This window comes from Schistocerca serialis, chromosome 10, assembly GCF_023864345.2.
Source record: "Schistocerca serialis cubense isolate TAMUIC-IGC-003099 chromosome 10, iqSchSeri2.2, whole genome shotgun sequence".
Classification (NCBI taxonomy): domain Eukaryota; kingdom Metazoa; phylum Arthropoda; class Insecta; order Orthoptera; family Acrididae; genus Schistocerca; species Schistocerca serialis.
Window position 1 is genome coordinate 160302800 of NC_064647.1, and position 18739 is coordinate 160321538.

Below are 18739 nucleotides of genomic sequence, written 5' to 3' on the forward strand. Positions count from 1 at the left end.
CAATGTCGCGATACGATAAACCCTAATCGCTATAGGCTATAATCCGACCTTTATCAGTCGGAAACGTGATGTTACGCGTTTTTCCTCCTTACACGGGGCATCACAACAACGTTTTACCAGGCAACGCCGGTCAACTGCTGTTTGTGTATGAGAAATAGGTTGGAAACTTTCCTCATCTCAGCACGTTGTAGGTATCGCCACCGGCGTCAACCTTGTGTGAATACTCTGAAAAGCTAGTCATTTGCATATCACAGCATCTTCTTCCTGCCGGTTAAATTTCGCGTCTGTAGCACGTCATATTCGTGGTGTAGCAATTTAACGGCCAGTTGTGTATATTGTACTTTAAAACATATAAACTATGAAACCCACGTTCTCGCCATCTTTCAGCGCCATTCCACTGGACAAGATTGGTTTTGCTGGATGAAAGGCGCCCTATTTAGTACAAACTATCGGTCTCAATACGTGATATTGGCTCTATACTACACTGAAGAGTCAAAGAAACTGGTATAGGCATGCGTATTCAAATACAGAGATATGTATACAGGCAGAATACGGCGCAGCGGCCAGCAACACCTGTATAAGACAACAAGCGTCTGGCAAAGTTGTTAGATTGGTTACTGCTGCAACAATGGCAGATTAGCAAGATTGAACGTGGTGTTATCGCCGGCGCACGAGCGATGGGACACAGCGTCTCCGAGGTAGCGATGAAGTGCGGATTTTCCCGTACGATCCTTTCAAGAGTATACTGTGAATAGCAGGAAATGCTGAGGCATCAGCAAGTATCAGCGAGCGAACCATTCCAAGAAATATCATCGACATGGGCTTTCGGATTCGAAGGCCCACTCGTGTACCCTTGATGGCTGCACGACACAAAGCTTTACACCTCGCCTGGGCAATATTAGACGTCTTGCCTGGTCGGACGAGTCTCGTTTCAAATTGTATAGAGCGGATGGACGTGTAGAGGTATGGAGACAACCTCATGAACCCATGGACCTTGCATGTTAGCAGGGGACTTTTCAAGCTGGTGGAGGCTTTGTAATGGTGTGGGGCGCGTCGTGTGCAGTTCGCGTGTTAGGGGTCCCCTGATGCGTTTAGATACGACTCTGACAGCTGACACGTACGTAAGCATCCTGTCTGATAACCTTCATCCATTCGTGTACATCCATTCGTGTACATTCCATTCGTGTACATCCATTGTACATTCCGACGGTCTAGGCCAATTCCAAGAGGACAATGCGACATACCACACGCTCAGAATTGCCACAGAGTGGTTCCATGAATACTCTTCTGAGTTTAAACACTTCCGCTGGCCACCAAACTCCCCAGACATGTATATTACTGAGCATATCTGGGACGCCTTGCAACGTGCTGTTCGGAAGGGATCTCCTCGCCCTCGTACTTTTACGGATTTGTGGACAGCCCTGCAGGATCCATGGTGTCAGTTCCCTCCAGCACTACTTCAGACATCAGTCGAGTCCATGCCACGTCGTGCTGCGGCACTTCTGCATGCTCGCGGGGGCCCTGCACGATATTAGGTAGAAATGGGTCTTCCGCGAACTGTCGGGTCTAAAGGAACGGTTCACCAAGATTAACGGAACGAGCAAGGAACGAATTCTAAGGAACCGTCTTTCATAGTTCAGTCGAGTCTTTCTACTTACAGTTCCCGGGAACGGGAAACAGTCGGTCTCGTTCGCGAACGGCAAGTCGGCCGGTCTCGTTCCAGCCTCGGTACCGTTCCCTTGTGTCTCTGTCTCGGCCCGCTCGGCTGGGGCGTTTTCAAGAGCTATATATTTTCAAATTTTTTACAAAACGACCTTATCCCCTTGAAAATACTCTCCATTGCAGCTAATACATTTGTCCCACAGATGCTTCCACTGTTCAAAACTCTTTTTTAGTCATCTTTAGAAATGGCTCCTCCCTTGTTTTTTTCTTGACTTCTTCTGTGTTGTGAAATGTGTGTCTTTTCATGACCGTTTCCATGCGTGGAAATGAGAAAAATTCGCACAGAGGCAAGTAAGGAGCGTGGGGTAATGGAACCGTGACCTTTTTAGCCGAATGTCTAAGACGGCTGTGTGTGCAGGTGCAAGTCTCCTGTCTGCCAAAAATCTGGTCTTTTTTGATGAATCTTCCAAATAAAAGGTTTGACTGACGGCGTGACCTATGGAACAAACTCTGAATGAACTACGCCCTTGGCATCAAGAAAGCAAATCAGCACTGTTTTGATGTTTGATTTGACTCGACATTTTTTTTGGATGGGGTGACGATGACGTCTTCTATTGGCTTTGTTATGTATAAGGCGGAACTATGGGCCTCGTGGAAAAAGGGTGACCTGGCTGAGTCCCGCAATTTGACTCTTAGTCTGATCACAAGGGGTGGCCATTATTGCACTCGTTGATCACGTAGGCTGACGTGAGGATCAATGAACTATACTTGACGGGATGAATCTGGAACATCTTAGGCGATTAGAAAGTTAGTAGACAGGAATACTATTAAATACTTTGCTTTAATTCGGCATCAGCAGTGAACCTCGATCTTGACTTTGTACAACAATATTTACAAGTGCACTTTTAGACTGAACTGCGAATACTTCTTTACAATTCTGATTGCTTCACACATATAGATCAATTGTCAATGCATAAACTGTATGTGGTGCCTGGCTAGGTCGTAGCTACTGACTTAGCTGAAGGCTATGCTAACTAGCGCCTCTGCAAATGAGATCCCTGAAGCCATAACGAGCGAACCATTCCTATTAAAGTCGGCTGTAGAACTGGGCAGTGCGCTAGCTTGTCTCGTAAGGCCAGCAGCCGAGTGGCGGCGCTCGGTCTGGTAGCGTCGACAGTGGCGACTCGCGGGTCCGATGTGTACTGACGGACCGCGGCCGATTTGAAGCCTACAACCTAGCAAGTGTGGTGCCTTCCTGTGGCACAGGCTTGACTGTTGCTTTGTTTCTGGGTCGTAACCATAGCAGCATGACTCATGACCAATAATGACCATTGACAGAAAATCTGTTTCAAGCTGTTGTTTCAAAGCACCACATGCTTCAACTCGACGTTCCTTTCGATTCTCAGTCAGAACCCGAGGAACAAACTTGGCAGCAACCCTTTTCATTCCCAAATCTTCCGTTAAAATGCGCTGGACTGAGCTCCAAGATAACCTACTAATCTCACAGAGTTGATCAACTGTCTGTCAATGGTCTGTGAGCACAAGCTCTCGAATTTTTTCAGTACTTCCGTCGATTTGGGCACTTGCTGGAAGTTCAGAACAAGTTTTGTCATCAATCGACATGTCGCCATTTTTAGATCGAGCAAACCACTCGTACACTTGAGATTTTCCCACAGCGTCATGTCAGTAAGCTGTTTTCAACATTAAAAGCGTTTCAGCTGCATTTTTACGGAGTAGACAACAAAATTTCACCACTGCACTTCGTTCACTTAAACTTGCCGTCATAAGAAACGGAAACAAGAACAAAACAGCGCTAGCAAAACCAGCCGCTGCAGATGAACAAGCCAGGTAGACGGCACAGGCGTCACCGAACTGGCACTCAGTAGAGAGCCTGTACAGGGAGAGAGTGGCCAACCGGACGATACGGCGGCCATTTTTCTGCCAAACTGCGGGCGGGACTTTTGAATGTCCGGTAGTGGAGTAGTGGAGTACACACTCACCGAATAAAAAGCACAAGACAATAAGGTGAAATCATTCGTTAAATGCCTTTCTTTACAGATGTAATATACTCATAGTAGCCTACTACGTACAGCAAAGGAAAATTTGATACAGTGGCTGTAAAAATTATTCGTTACTTGCATTTATCTCCTTTAAAGTTCCTTTACTAGACATATTTCAATGAAAGTAACGTAAATAAAAAAATATAGTGTATAGCATTTGTTTTGTATCTCAAGTGCATAACGCTAAAGATTTGACGTACCTGTATTACCTCAGATGAATGAAAGTCGTAAGCAGTTGTTTACTTGTGACATGCAAAAAGTGTGTGACGTATTAGTCCTTTTTGTCACGTCTTCAAACTTTTTGCATGTCACAAGTAAACAACTGCTTACGACTTTTTCATGTACCTATATATACTGAATACCTCTCGTAGATAACAAACGAAAAAGATTGCAAAAATCAGGTAATGTTAAATGTAGGCTATGTAATAACGACGAAATATAACAGGAAAACTACCGTATCCCTTCTACCACACAGTAAGTAGGCCTATTAAAAACTGTCTTCAAGAATACCTACAATTATTTACTACGAATAATGTTTCAGCAACCACGACAACTGCGGAAAACGTGCCTACAACTTGCCTGCGTCAACAGTCAGGCAATAATACTGAAACCAAAATAATGCCTAGTGTTCTGATTCGGAACGAAATAAAGTTTGACGCTATAAAGTCGAATGAGCATCGCACAACAATTACAGGAACTTTCCGTTGCCAGCAAGGACTGTCAGATATTGGCTTTACTAAAGCTTCTGATGCTACCAGTATGCACGAACTGTTAAAGAAATAAGAGCTTAAAATGCAGTAAATTGTAATAGGCCTACCTGTTTTGCGTGACTAAAAATATTTAAAAAAACTGACACCTTAAAATCAGAGTCTTCTGAGCAAAGTGAAGAACCAAACATTTTTATAGGCGTAACTAAATAAATATTTCGGATAATATACACCATTAAGAAAGTTGTACCTGGACTTTATTACAAGAGTTACGCATTCCTTCCTGACTGCAACAAGAAGTTACAAATTTTGCCACATTCTAAACGCTAATTACGTACTAAAAAACGATATACAACTAAATCAAACATGTATGCACAACGCATAACAAGTCTCTCAATAATTCAAATACCTTTTAATTGTTTCCAAAAGCCGACCGGTGTGGGCGTGCGGTTCTAGGCGCTTCAGTCTGGAACCGCATGACCGCTACGGTCGCAGATTCGAATCCTGCCTCGGGCATGGATGTGTGTGATGTCCTTAGGTTAGTTAGGTTTAAGTAGTTCTAGGTTCTAGGGGACTGATGACCTCAGATGTTAAGTCCCATAGTGCTCAGAGCCATTTGAACCACTTTTTTTTTTTTTTTTTTTTTTTTTTTTTGTTTCCAGAAGTCCTCTGAACTTCAATTCAACTCAAAAACACGGCGAACATAGGAAGCGCGAGAGCCCTTTGGCAGAAAAATGGCGCCAAAGCTAATCAACCAATCACGGGCAACTTCACCTACGGCCACTCTCTCTGTGTACAGGCTCTCTAGCACTCAGTTGCGCTATACACGTCTAGCGGCAGAAACGCACACTAGACAAGTTCCGCCCATGGCAGTGTTTTCTTTTTTTTGGAGAGGGGGGAGGGGGGGGGAAGGAGACCCAGGTATAGTGAAGGCTTCGATCAATGGTTGTATCAATTGCAAGTAAATCTTCAGGGTTGGATCATTGTGATCCATTAAACTCTCTGCTCACACAGATACGGACGAAATGTCAGGAACAAACAAGTTTCGCAAACCACGACCATGCAGCCTGTAAGGTTTAGTAGACTGGCGCAGGACTCGTGCCGCGATGTAAGTTTACAGCCGACCCAGTGCTGTTCCTTGCTGAAGCCCCTGTTGTGTGGCAGGTCGGCCAGCAGCGTACCTGCCGTGGCAGCCTAACGAACCCAACAACGACAGAGACGAGGACTGCGTCAACGTCCGCGACGACGGCCTGGTGAACGACGAGCAGTGCAGCAACCCGGCGCCATTCTTCTGCGAGCGCCGTCTTTCGGTGGGCGTACCGGATACCTACACTTGGTTCTCAGAGGCGGGGCGCTTCTACAGAGTGCACCGGGAGAAGAAAGCGCACGCACAGGCAGCCGAAGCCTGCCGCTCTGAGAACGCGACGCTGGCAGTGACCGACACCTGGAGCCGAGGGCTGGCGCTGGTGCGCCAACTCGAGGTGAACAACGACTACTACCTGATGGGCTTCACGGACGAAGCTGTCGAGGGCGACTTCGTCACTGAGACAGGTTAGTACATGCCGGTAAACTACTTTCCTCTCTTCTTTAAACATGTGTAACACAGCTTCGAATGTCTGATTATTTTACGAATACTAAAAAGAACTCCGTCCAAACAGGCCATGAAGGCCAAACGGTACCGACCGGCCGCCGTGTCATCCTCAGCCCGCAGGCGTCACTGGATCCTTTATCATTTAGCTACAATATAGCAGGTCAGCAACTGGAAGCAGTTAATTTCATAAATTGTCTGGGAGTAGACATTAGGAGTGATTTAAAATGGAATGGCCACGTAAAATTAATCGTCGGTAAAGCAGATGCCACATTGAGATTCATTGGAAGAATCCTAAGCAAATGTAGTCCGAAAACAAAAGAAGCAGGTCATAGTACACTTGTTCGCCCACTGCTCGGATACTGCTCACCGGTGTGGGATCCGTACCAGACAGGATTGATAGAAGAGGTAGATAAGTTCCAAGAGAGAGCAACACGCTTCATTACAGGATCATTTAGTAATCGCGAAAGCGTTACGGAGATGATAGATAAACTCCAGTGGAAGGCTCTGCAAGAGAGACGCTCAGTAGCTTGGTACGGGCTTTTGTTCAAGTTTCGAGAATATACCTTCACCGAGGAGACAAGCAGTATATTGCTCCCTCCTACGTATATCTCGCGAAGAGACCATGAGGATAAAATCAGATTAGAGCCCACACAGAGGCATACCGACAATCTTTCTTTCCACGAACAATACGAGACTGGAATGGAAGGGAGAACCGATGGAGGTACTCAAGGTACCCTCCGCCGCACACCGACAGGTGGCTTGCGGAGTATGGATGTAGACGTAGATGTAGATAGTTTTCGAGACCAGAGCCACTACTTCTCAGTCAAGTAGCTCCTCAGTTTGCCTCACAAGGGCTGAATGCACCCTGCATGCCAACAGCACTCGGCATACCGGATGGTCACCCATCCAAGTGCCAGTCCAGCCCGACAGCACTTCGGTGATCTGACGGGAACTGGTGTTACCACTGCGGCAAGGCCGTTGGTATATTTTATAAATACACTGGTGTCCAAGATTAAAGCTACAAACAGCTATTTTCCGGCCTGTGTCTAATTCACGACATTATCGTACAAACTGTCAAAAAATGTCCGTACAACCGTGTCCTGCACGGAAAGTGGCATTCTGGTCAAGGACAACCACGCCAGTGATGACGTCAGGCACCTACCAAATGAAATAGTGAATCCACAATCGCTGTGCACACAGTCAGAGGCGGTGCAGAATGGCACAGAGAAGAAGCCTACGAGGCTCTCTGCAGTGGAAGGCCATGGGATGAATGGAAGCAGGACAGTCCCAAACTGATGGCTTAATGTGAATCGTTCTGCTGTTTTCCAGTTTATAGAGATCTAAACTGTATCCCAAAGACAAGAGCACGTGTAATATTAGAAATAGAGCACCGCTATTTAGATGTAAACGCACGTCGGTACCATCTTAGCACAGCTCGGCAACTGGCATCTGACATCGCAGGATCCACTGGACGTTTTGTAGCGAGGCAAACGGTCCACAGAAGACTTCAGCAGAGTGGCTGTTACTGTCAGAAACCTTCTGTATGTGTACCTCTGACGTATCTTCACAGAAAGGACGTCTAGAGTGGACCATCAACATGCCACATGGACTGTGGGCCATTGTTCATTATGCAGATGAGTCCCTACTCGGTCTGGACAGTGATTCTCATCTGGAGTGAAAGTGGAACACGATTTTGGGATCCGAACCTTTTTGGTAACAGACCGATCCTGAGGAGGATTCCTAATGGAGTGGGCAGGGATTATGTTGATCAGTCAAACACCTCTCCATCATGATATTGTACAGGAGAATCAGCAAGGCTTAAACGCTGGCAGGTATCGTGACGGGTTCTTGGGACCTCATGTGCGGTTGCTGCGAGGTGCTGTGGTCCCAGACTTTATACTGATGGAGAATAATGCTCGACCTCGTAGAGCACAGATGGTTGATGTTTCCTTGGAAACGGGAGACATTGCACGCACGGCGTTGCCTGCTCAGTCTCCTGATTTAAATCCCATACAACAAGTCTGAGATACACTAGCGAGACAGGTTGCATCATGTCAGCATCCACCAATAACTCTCCAAGCAGCTCTGCAGGAAGAATGGGCGTTATTGTCTCAATATGAGATTGGTGCCATCATTCACAGCACGCCCCGTCGTTTGACAGACCTGTACTGCTGCCAGAGGTAATCACACCCGTTCTGAGCGCATTAACCACTTGCCAGAATGTGTATGTAAATCTGTTAAGTTGGAAAAAATGAAGAACATTTTTGTCTATCGTTATGCATGTTGCAGTTGTTCACGTTCTGTATACTTTATACTGTTTCTGCTTTACTTTCACCTGATTGCACTGTTTTGTGCCAAAATAAACGTAACCTTGCAAAATTTCGGTTCGCTGCTTTAATTTTGGGCACCAGTGTAAGTTCATGTGTTAAATATTTCAGATTAAGCAAGTAGGCGAGAAAAAGATAGGAAATGGCGAATTTCCGGTGAACGTCATCTGTCAGTGTGTGTAGTGCCAACAGTAAAATACAGAGGCGGTGGTGTTATGGTGTGGTCGTGTTTTTCAAGGATGGGGCTTGCACCATTGTTGTTTTGTGTGGCACTATCACAACACAGGTCTACATTGATTTAAGCACCTTGTTGCTTCCCACTGTTCAAGGGCAATTCGGGGATGGCAACTGAATCTTTCGACACGATCGAGCATCTGTTCATAATGCACGGCCTGTGGTGCATCGGTTACACGACAATAGCATTCCTGTAATGGACTGGCCTGCACGGAGAACACCTTTGAGATGTTTTGGAACGCCGACCTCGTGCCAGGCCTCATCGACCGACATCGATACCTTTCCTCAGTGCAGCACTCCGTGAAGAATCGGTTGCCATTCCCCAAGAAATCTTCCAGCACCTGATTGAACGTATGCTTACGAAAGTGGAAACTGTTATCAAGGCTAAGGGTGAGTCAACACCACATTGAATTACAGCATTACCGATGGAGGACGCCACGAATTTGTAAACCATTTTCAGCCCCGTGTCCCAGGTGTTCGGATACTTTTGATCACATAGTGTATATCTGTAGCCTCACAGTGTGTACGTGAACATCCATGAAAATTTCTCGGATATTCATTTCCACAAGGGTCCAAACAACAAAGCATAGTTTTTGTTGCTATGCGCTGCTCAGTTGTTGGCTAGTGTTGAGAACATAACTTAGTGTCTACATCATGACCATAGTAGTAGTACTTTATAATCGGAGGTGTATCAACAGTTTTAACTGAAGCGCTTGTCCACATATTGTTCTTGATGAAAATGATGATACCGACAACCATGAAGTGTTGGAAAAGATCATAGCTGTGTGTGTGTGGTGAATTTATTATATGTTCTATATGTTGTGATTCTAGTTTCAAATTAATTACAAACTTTACAGGAGAGACTGTTGTCACTAGTCTATATATCGAACATTTGTCATTTAATACTAATAATAAATACACGGTGTCCATAATCAAAGTTACAGTTTCAAAACACCGCAGAAAGAGAACCACTGCTCATAATGACGTTAAATTTGAACAGCATATTACTGAAGCAGGGGCAAAAAAAAAGCTAGCAAAAACTTTACCGATAGATGGCGCTGTAAGCGTCCTAACATTCTTCTTCAACACTAGGCAGAAATGCTGACCATTACAGCACCATAGCACTATGGTGAACATTGCTGCACGAACTACACAAGTCGAATACCCTCCCCAACACAAACTTCATATCTTCAGCGTATTCTCCTCCTAAATTGTCACTGTTTCCAGGCCTCTCTGGCATTGGAACAGTGCCCCAGTCCTGTACCATAGGTGATCGTATAGTGGCAATTTAGGGAGAAAATAAGCTGAAGGTATGAAGTTTGTGTTGGGGAGGGCATTCGACTTCAGTAGTTCATGCAGCGATGTTCAGCATCGTCCTGCGGTGGTGTAATGGTCAGCGTTTCTGCATAGTAAGCAAGAAGACCCAGGTTCGAACCCTGGCAATAGCAGTAATTTTAATTCATTTCTTCAGCTTCCAGCATTACGAAAACGCACTACAAACTTGTGCATCAACCCAACAACCCCGCTTTAGTGGCACTGTCATAGGTAATACTATCATTGGTTGCATATGGTGATGGTAGTGATTGTGTCTTGCCGGTGATGTGCTTTACATCTGACAATAACCTCTTTGGATGATTACGGCTGGGCAGCCAGGTGGCTCAGGCATGGTCCCCCAAGATAGGTGGCCTGCAGCAGACGATAGATAGCAAGAAGGTGGCCTGCCAGCTGTGAAACCCAATTCAGCAGTATTCTGACTCAGCGTGGGCGGCAGGTGTGCTGCTACTGGATACTCTCACGGTGGCAGCTTGTTTACCCATTTCTTCGCGATGTCCGACGTACTCTTCTCCGTGACTGAATACCGCCTGTCTAGAATGAGCAGTACTTACACGAACTCTACATCTACATCTACATTCATACTCCGCAAGCCACCCAACGGTGCGTGGCGGAGGGCACTTTACGTGCCACTGTCATTACCTCCCTTTTCTGTTCCATTCGCGTATGGTTCGCGGGAAGAACGACTGCCGGAAAGCCTCCGTGCGCGCTCGAATCTCTCTAATTTTACATTCGTGATCTCCTCGGGAGGTATAAGTAGGGGGAAGCAATATATTCGATACCTCATCCAGAAACGCACCCTCTCGAAACCTGGACAGCAAGCTACACCGCGATGCAGAGCGCCTCTCTTGCAGAGTCTGCCACTTGAGTTTGCTAGACATCTCCGTAACGCTATCACGGTTACCAAATAACCCTGTGACGAAACGCGCCGCTCTTCTTTGGATCTTCTCTATCTCCTCCGTCAACCCGATCTGGTACGGATCCCACACTGATGAGCAATACTCAAGTATAGGTCGAACGAGTGTTTTATAAGCCACCTCCTTTGTTGATGGACTACATTTTCTAAGGACTCTCCCAATGAATCTCAACCTGGTACCCGCCTAACCAACAATTAATTTTATATGATCATTCCACTTCAAATCGTTCCGTATGCATACTCCCAGATATTTTACAGAAGTAACTGCTACCAGTGTTTGTTCTGCTATCATATAATCATACAATAAAGGATCCTTCTTTCTATGTATTCGCAATACATTACATTTGTCTATGTTAAGGGTCAGTTGCCACTCCCTGCACCAAGTGCCTATCCGCTGCAGATCTTCCTGCATTTCGCTACAATTTTCTAATGCTGCAACTTCTCTGTATACTACAGCATCATCCGCGAAAAGCCGCATGGAACTTCCGACGCAATCTACTCGGTCATTTATATATATATTTTGAAAAGCAATGGTCCCATAACACTCCCCTGTGGCACGCCAGAGGTTTCTTTAACGTCTGTAGACGTCTCTCCATTGATAACAACATGCCGTGTTCTGTTTGCTAAAAACTCTTCAATCCAGCCACACAGCTGGTCTGATATTCCGTAGGCTCTTACTTTATCAGGCGACATTGCGGAACTGTATCGAACGCCTTCCGGAAGTCAAGGAAAATAGCATCTACCTGGGAGCCTGTATCTAATATTTTCTGGGTCTCATGAACAAATAAAGCGAGTTGGGTCTCACACGATCGCTGTTTCCGGAATCCATGTTGATTCCTACAGAGTAGATTCTGGGTTTCCAAAAACGGCATGATACGCGAGCAAAAAACATGTTCTAAAATTCTACAACAGATCGACGTCAAAGATATAGATCTATAGTTTTGCGCATCTGCTCGACGACCCTTCTTGAAGACTGGGACTACCTGTGCTCTTTTCCAATCATTTCGAACCTTCAGTTCCCCTAGAGACTTGCGGTACACGGCTGTTAGAAGGGGGGCAAGTTCTTTCGCGTACTCTGTGTAGAATCGAATTGGTATCCCGTCAGGTCCAATGGACTTTCCTCTATTGAGTGATTCCAGTTGCTTTTCTATTCCTTGGACATTTATTTCGATGTCAGCCATTTTTTCGTTTGTGCGAGGATTTAGAGAAGGAACTGCAGTGCGGGCTTCATCTGTGAAACAGCTTTGGAAAAAGGTGTTAAGTATTTCAGCTTTACGCGTGTCATCCTCTGTTTCAATGCCATCATCATCCCGGAGTGTCTGGATATGCTGTTTCGAGCCACTTTCTGATTTAACGTAAGACCAGAAGTTCCAAGGATTTTCTGTCAAGTCGGTACATAGAATTTTACTTTCGAATTCACTGAACGCTTCACGCATAGCCCTCCTTACGCTAACTTTGACATCGTTTAGCTTCTGTTTGTCTGAGAGGTTTTGGGTGCGTTTACACTTGGAGTGAAGCTCTCTTTGCTTTCGCAGTAGTTTCCTAACGTTGTTGTTGAACCACGGTGGGTTTTTCGTGTCCCTCACAGTTTTACTCGGCACGTACCTGTCTAAAACGAATTTTACGATTGCCTTGAACTTTTTCCATTAACACTCAACATTGTCAGTGTCGGAACAGAAATTTTCGTTTTGATCTGTTAGGTAGTCTGAAATCTGCCTTCTATTACTCTTGCTAAACAGATAAACCTTCCTCCCTTTTTTTATATTCCTATTAACTTCCATATTCAGGGATGCTGCAACGGCCTTGTGATCACTGATTCCCTGTTCTGCACTTACAGAGTCGAAAAGTTCGGGTCTGTTTGTTATCAGTAGGTCCAAGATGTTATCTCCACGAGTCGGTTCTCTGTTTAATTGCTCGAGGTAATTTTCGGATAGTGCACTCAGTATAATGTCACTCGATGCTCCGTCCCTACCACCCGTCCTAAACATCTGAGTGTCCCAGTCTATATCTGGTAAATTGAAATCTCCACCTAAGACTATAACATGCTGAGAAAATTTATGTGAAATGTATTCCAAATTTTCTCTCAGTTGTTCTGCCACTAACGCTGCTGAGTCGGGAGGTCGGTAAAAGGAGCCAACTATTAACCTAGCTCGGTTGTTGAGTGTAACCTTCACCTATAATAATTCACAGGAACTATCCACTTCTACTTCACTACAGGATAAACTACTACTAACAGCGACAAACACACCACCACCAGTTGCATGCAATCTATCCTTTCTAAACACCGTCTGTGCCTTTGTAAAAATTTCGGCAGAATTTATCTCTGGCTTCAGCCAGCTTTCTGTACCTACAACGATTTCAGCTTCGGTGCTTTCTATCAGCCCTTGAAGTTCCGGTACTTTACCAATGCAGCTTCGACAGTTTACAATTACAATGCCGATTGCTGCTTGGCCCCCGCATGTCCTGACTTTGCCCCACACTCTTTGAGGCTGTTGCCCTTTCTGTACTTGTCCGAGGCCATCTAACCCAAAGAACCGCCCAGTCCACGCCACACAACCCCTGCTACCCGTGTAGCCGCTTGTTGCGTGTAGTGGACTCCTGACCTACCCAGCGGAACCCGAAACCCCACCACCCTACGGCGCAAGTCGAGGAATCTGCAGCCCACACGGTCCGCCATCGTTTCTGAAATCGCTGTGCTTTTGCCCTCTAAGCCACGTAACCGTGGAGAAGCCATGACGTCATTGTCCCAGGTTTCCACTTGTATTGAGAGTGTGTGGGTTTTATTTTGTCAAGCTGAGCAATGGATTGATCCAACAAGTATCCTTTGGCTCCTGCAAGAAACAATTTCCATCTCACACTAGTACAGAAGTCAGGCAGATGATCCTAATGTACCAACAAGAACTGCTTCAAAAACGTTCAGCAACAAATATCATATAGTGAGCTCACAGGTCTGAGGGAGCAACCGGCGCTGTAAACAAAAGACACAAAAATATTCTACATTCTTACACAACTAGTGGGATACTTGGGTACTGGAGTATTGCTAGTTAGTGTAATAAAAACATTAAACGAACGAAAATATTATTTATTGCAAAAAATTCTGAGGTATCAAGTGAACTTTTTCTTATAAAATAATAAATTTCCGGGTAATTTTTGGGTTGGTTCAAATGGCTCTGAGCACTATGGGACTTAACATCTGTGGTCATCAGTCCCCTAGAACTTAGAACTACTTAAACCTAACTAACCTAAGGACATCACACACATCCATGCCCGAGGCAGGATTCGAACCTGCGACCGTAGCGGTCACGCGGTTCCAGACTGGAGCACCTAGAACCGCACGGCCACACCGGCCGGCGTTATTTTTGGAACAGTAGATTGCCTCTTATTGATAGGAATGCTATTATTTTACAAAGTATGGAAAGGTTCTTTTCTCCCTTTTCTTTAAGAATGTTATTTACTCGGCAAATGGCTGAGAGCCACGCCTACACAACTTGAATAACTTTTCTAGGTATGGTCAAGGCTGTCGCATGAGAAATGTAATGGAGTGTACTGCTAGGGAGGAAGGAGGGGCTCGCATACGCTGTAGCGCACAATACCGTGAGCTGCGACGACTGTTGCCTGCGTCACTCACTGTTGACAAATAACACAACTATCTCTTCCTATCTGGATTGACCTTCGCCAATCAAACTCTCCCTACACCTTGATGAAGTCAAGGACTCCTGTCTGCCCCTAGTCTAACTATTGGCATGGTACGCTAATCAGATAACCAGTCCATCGCGATGCCACTCAACATTCGCTCACAGGCGTTTAACTAGTACTCTGTCCGTGTTCACACCGCACAATAAGTGTGGCGGCCAACACAGTGAACAACACTTAATTGCGAGCAACTCAATATAGAGTATCACTCCAATTCACTAACGACAGAGGTGCTCTGCCACTAAAGTACTGAGGGGAGACATTGTTCCTCGCTCTTTGCGTACACGTATGAGCGCTCCAAGAGCAACAATGGAATGGCCCCTTTTTCTGGAAAAGTTGCAAGGGTATATCATTCGCTGTCTTCCCTCACTCCTCTGGCTCTTTGTATCAGAAATATTTCGCCAATCAGCGTAGCTCTTTTAAACGGGAGAATGGCGTATCGTTTGAGTCGACCAATGTGGAAATCTGTAGCATCTCCATTAGGTGTATACTGTCCTCCTGTGAGAACTCCGTAACTACGCAGTCGGTCCGTGAAAAAATGCGTCTTCTGGGCGCTCCCACACAATGTAGCAGAATTTGATTTTAAGTGGAACACGGGAGTCGTTATCCCTTCGCTCTGGCAAAAGCTGTCCTCTCTCTGGGTGGTCGCTTCGGCCAAATTAGGTGTGCGCCTACCCCTCTGAAGGGACGGACCTCCCAGTAAGCCGGCCTCCTCCCTGAAACGAAAATTCCTGTGGCCGTCATGTTTTGTACGCCAGCCTCTACTTTTTCAACCTCGGTGCGCACTTGAGATTTACTTATTAGATATGCACATCGCTTACATGAATTCACACAAAATTGACTCTACCTTATCGAGTTTGGGTTCGAATGAAGCGTCTTGATGTGCAGAATACGATTGTGAGGACGGAATATGTAAGAAATAAAGGTCAGGAGACCATGCCACTTTACAGTGTCCACAGCTTACTGCCTGGCTATGTGGTATCCAGCCTTCCAGGAACGATTTTTGTGGTGTCATCACGATCCCCTCACAGTGTGTTATACAAATACAGGCCCCATAACGAACATGTCACCTTGGTTACCTCGCCTGACGTACATCACGATCTTCCAGTTACGTCTGGGGCCAGGCTGGAAATCAGTATCTCAACAAGAAGGTACTCAATAAAGCCCTTCACTTTGTCGTATGTTACTGAGAGCATGAGTCTATTTAAATGTGCAGCTACAAAGTAATAAAGTACACATCAGGAAAAAAAATCGAAATACCAACAAATAATTAATGTAGGGCAATGAAATTTCGGGAATGCATTTGTCTAGGTAACATATTTAAGTGATTAACATTGCAGGTTAATTTAAGTCTTTCCATACGTGAAGTGCTGGTACCTTAATAACCAGCGTAACTGCCGAATGTTGAATGCAAGCATGCAGAGGTGCATTCATTGTGTTGTACAGGTGTCGGATGTCAGTTTGTAGGATGTAACTCCATGCCCATCGCATTTACTCTGTTAATACAGGAACGGTTAATGCTGAAACTTCCTGGCAAATTAAAACTGTTTGCCGGACCAAGACTCGAACGCAGTTGATATCCGTTTGACCTATGGCAGCGCCATCTAGCGGGCCAACCATAGCGCCGTCTGGTTTCCCCCTTCCCCCTTCAAGCTAGACGACTTGTTTTCTTTGTAGGTTTTTCGTTTGACGCTTATTTCGTGAGAGATTTGGCCCGGTCACTATCAATGAACCACCCTGTATACCCGACTATTTTAATATCAAAGATGTCCAAAGCAAACGACTAGCAGAGATGCCGCCAAGAGCAAATTACTTTAAATAATTAACGAGTGAACGAACGAATGAAGAATGGATACAAAACTGGAGTTATCGCGTAGCATGTTGTACTGCGAGTGGTGTGCTTACTGTGTGTTATTATTAGCAAAACTTTATACGAACTGACAGCATCTCCGAGGTAGCGATGAAGTGAGGACTTTCCCGTTCGACCATTTCACGAGTGTACCATGAATATCAGGAATCCAGTAAAACATCAAATCTCCGACATCAGTGGCAATGTGCGAACCATCCAACGAAACATATTCGATATGGGCTTTCGGAGCCAAAGGCCCGCTCGTGTACCCTTGACGACTGCACGACACAAAATTTTACGCCTTGCCTGGGCCCGTCAGCGAATAGACTGTAGGTGGCTGGAAACCCGTTGCCTGGTCAGACGAGTCTCGTTCCAAAATGTATAGAGTCGATGGAGGTGTAAAGGTATAGAGACAACATCTTGATCCATGGATCCTGCATGACAGCAGGGGACTGTTCAAGCTGATGGAGGTTCTTTAATGGTGTGGGGCGTATTCAATTGGAGTGATATGGGACCCCTGATATGTCTAGATTCGACTCTACCCTCCAGGGTAGCCGAGAGCGCTAACCCGCTGCTTCCTGGACTCGGGTAGGCGCGCTGGACCAGGGTCGAATCCGCCCGGCGGATTAACGCAGACGGCCGGTGTGCCGGCCAGCCTGGATGTGGTTTTTAGGCGGTTTTCCACATCCTACTAGGTGAATACCGTGCTGGTCACCACGTCCCGCCTCAGTTACACGACTTGCAGACATTTGGAACACATTTACGCTATTTCACGATTTACACTCGATGCAGACAGCTGGGGTACACTAATTACATCCCAGAGGGTATGGGGTGGCAGCAGGAAGGGCATCCGGCCACCTCTTAACATTAACATGCCAAATCCGTTTAACCATGGCCGACCCTGCGTCACCGCAGGACAAGGCGCACGTGATAGGTAGATAGATAGAATACGTCTACATATGACCCTGACAGCTGACACGTACGTAAGTATCCTGTCTTGATCACTTGCATCCATTCACGTTCTTTGTGCATTCCGACGGCAATTCCACCAGGAAAATGCGACACCCCATACGTCCAGAAATGCTATAAAGTGGCTCTAGGAACACTCTTCTGTATTTAAACACTTCCGCTGGCCACCAAACTCCACAGGCATGAACATTATTGAGCATATCTGGGACGCCTTGCAAAGTGCTGTTCAGAAGAGATCTCAACGGCCTGGTACTCTTACGGATTTATGGACAGCCCTGCAGGATTCATGGTGTCAGTTCACTCCAGCACCAGATATTAGTCGAGTTCATGCCATGTGTCGCGGTACTTGTGAGTGCTCGCAGGGGTTACCAGTCCCCCCTGATATTCAAACTTCTTTTGATTGTTTTAAAATTGTCTCTGCGCTGAGAAGGTGCTTATCCAGTCGTAACTGCAGCGGCCCCTTCTGTCTGCTCTCTCTCTCTCTCTCTCTTTCTTATTCGCTCGTTTCTGTCGCAAGATGCTCATGAAACAATTAGGTTTGCGTAGTTTTTCCTAAGAATGATTCATTGTTTACTTTTTACAGGAAGGCATCTGAGAGACATGGAGTTCCAGGTGTGGGGTGTTAACGAACCAAACAACTTGGGCCAGGGGAAGCCCGAAAACTGCCTGGCTCTGTCAGGCTTGGGTGCCTATAACGATGTGCGCTGCGACTTGGAGCTACCCTTCATCTGCGAGATAGTGCCCATATAGTGAGCTCACAGTCCCAGGACACAGGTCTGAGGGTGCAACCGGCATTCTCCCTGCCTACCACGAATAAAAATTAAGTTATGCGAAAAGCGTGGATATCCTCTCCGATACTGCAAGGCCGACTGAAGTACAGAGCAATTTGGGTATATGTGACTTATTATTAAATATTTCACTATAATCTACATTACTTGTTATTTTCCTCTTAACCTAGTGTCTCCAGCGCAGCATGCACTTCATTTATTTATTCCATCTGACAAGATGACAGTGTCCAATATTTTCTGAGGACTAAGCAACCTTATTTTGTTATCCGTGTTATTTCTCTTCCCACTAAATAAGCTTCCTTTCGATTTCTTTTTCACTATCGACACTTTCTTTCTTATAAATCTATATCTATACTTTTACATTACCATATAAATGCACCTCGTTGTTTAACATTGTTACCAAAAATCTCAAGAAGTTCTTACCCGATTTACTACACGCTTTTAGACGATACTGTAATAAACATTTGGGTGGACATAGGCTACAAATTTCTTTAAAATATGTGGTGTATAAATTTGTATGTAGTATGGAAATAGGAAAGGTTATTGGAAAAATCTCGAAGAGTTTTCGAGCGATTAACTTGAGATTTTTCACACAGTACTCTAATGCACGT

At 45.4% G+C, this 18739-nt stretch overlaps 1 protein-coding gene across 1 annotated transcript in view; it reads left to right on the forward strand.

Annotated features, from left to right (window-relative positions):
• LOC126425137 (C-type mannose receptor 2-like) overlaps positions 1 to 18265 on the forward strand; it is a 105193-nt gene extending 86928 nt beyond the window's left edge. The window contains exons 5-6 of the mRNA XM_050088080.1: positions 5594 to 5980; positions 17924 to 18265. Coding sequence (XP_049944037.1) covers positions 5594 to 5980; positions 17924 to 18090 — 554 coding nt within the window. The 3' untranslated portion in view covers positions 18091 to 18265. The remainder of the gene's footprint in view (positions 1 to 5593; positions 5981 to 17923) is intronic.
• The last annotated feature ends 474 nt before the right edge of the window (positions 18266 to 18739 follow it).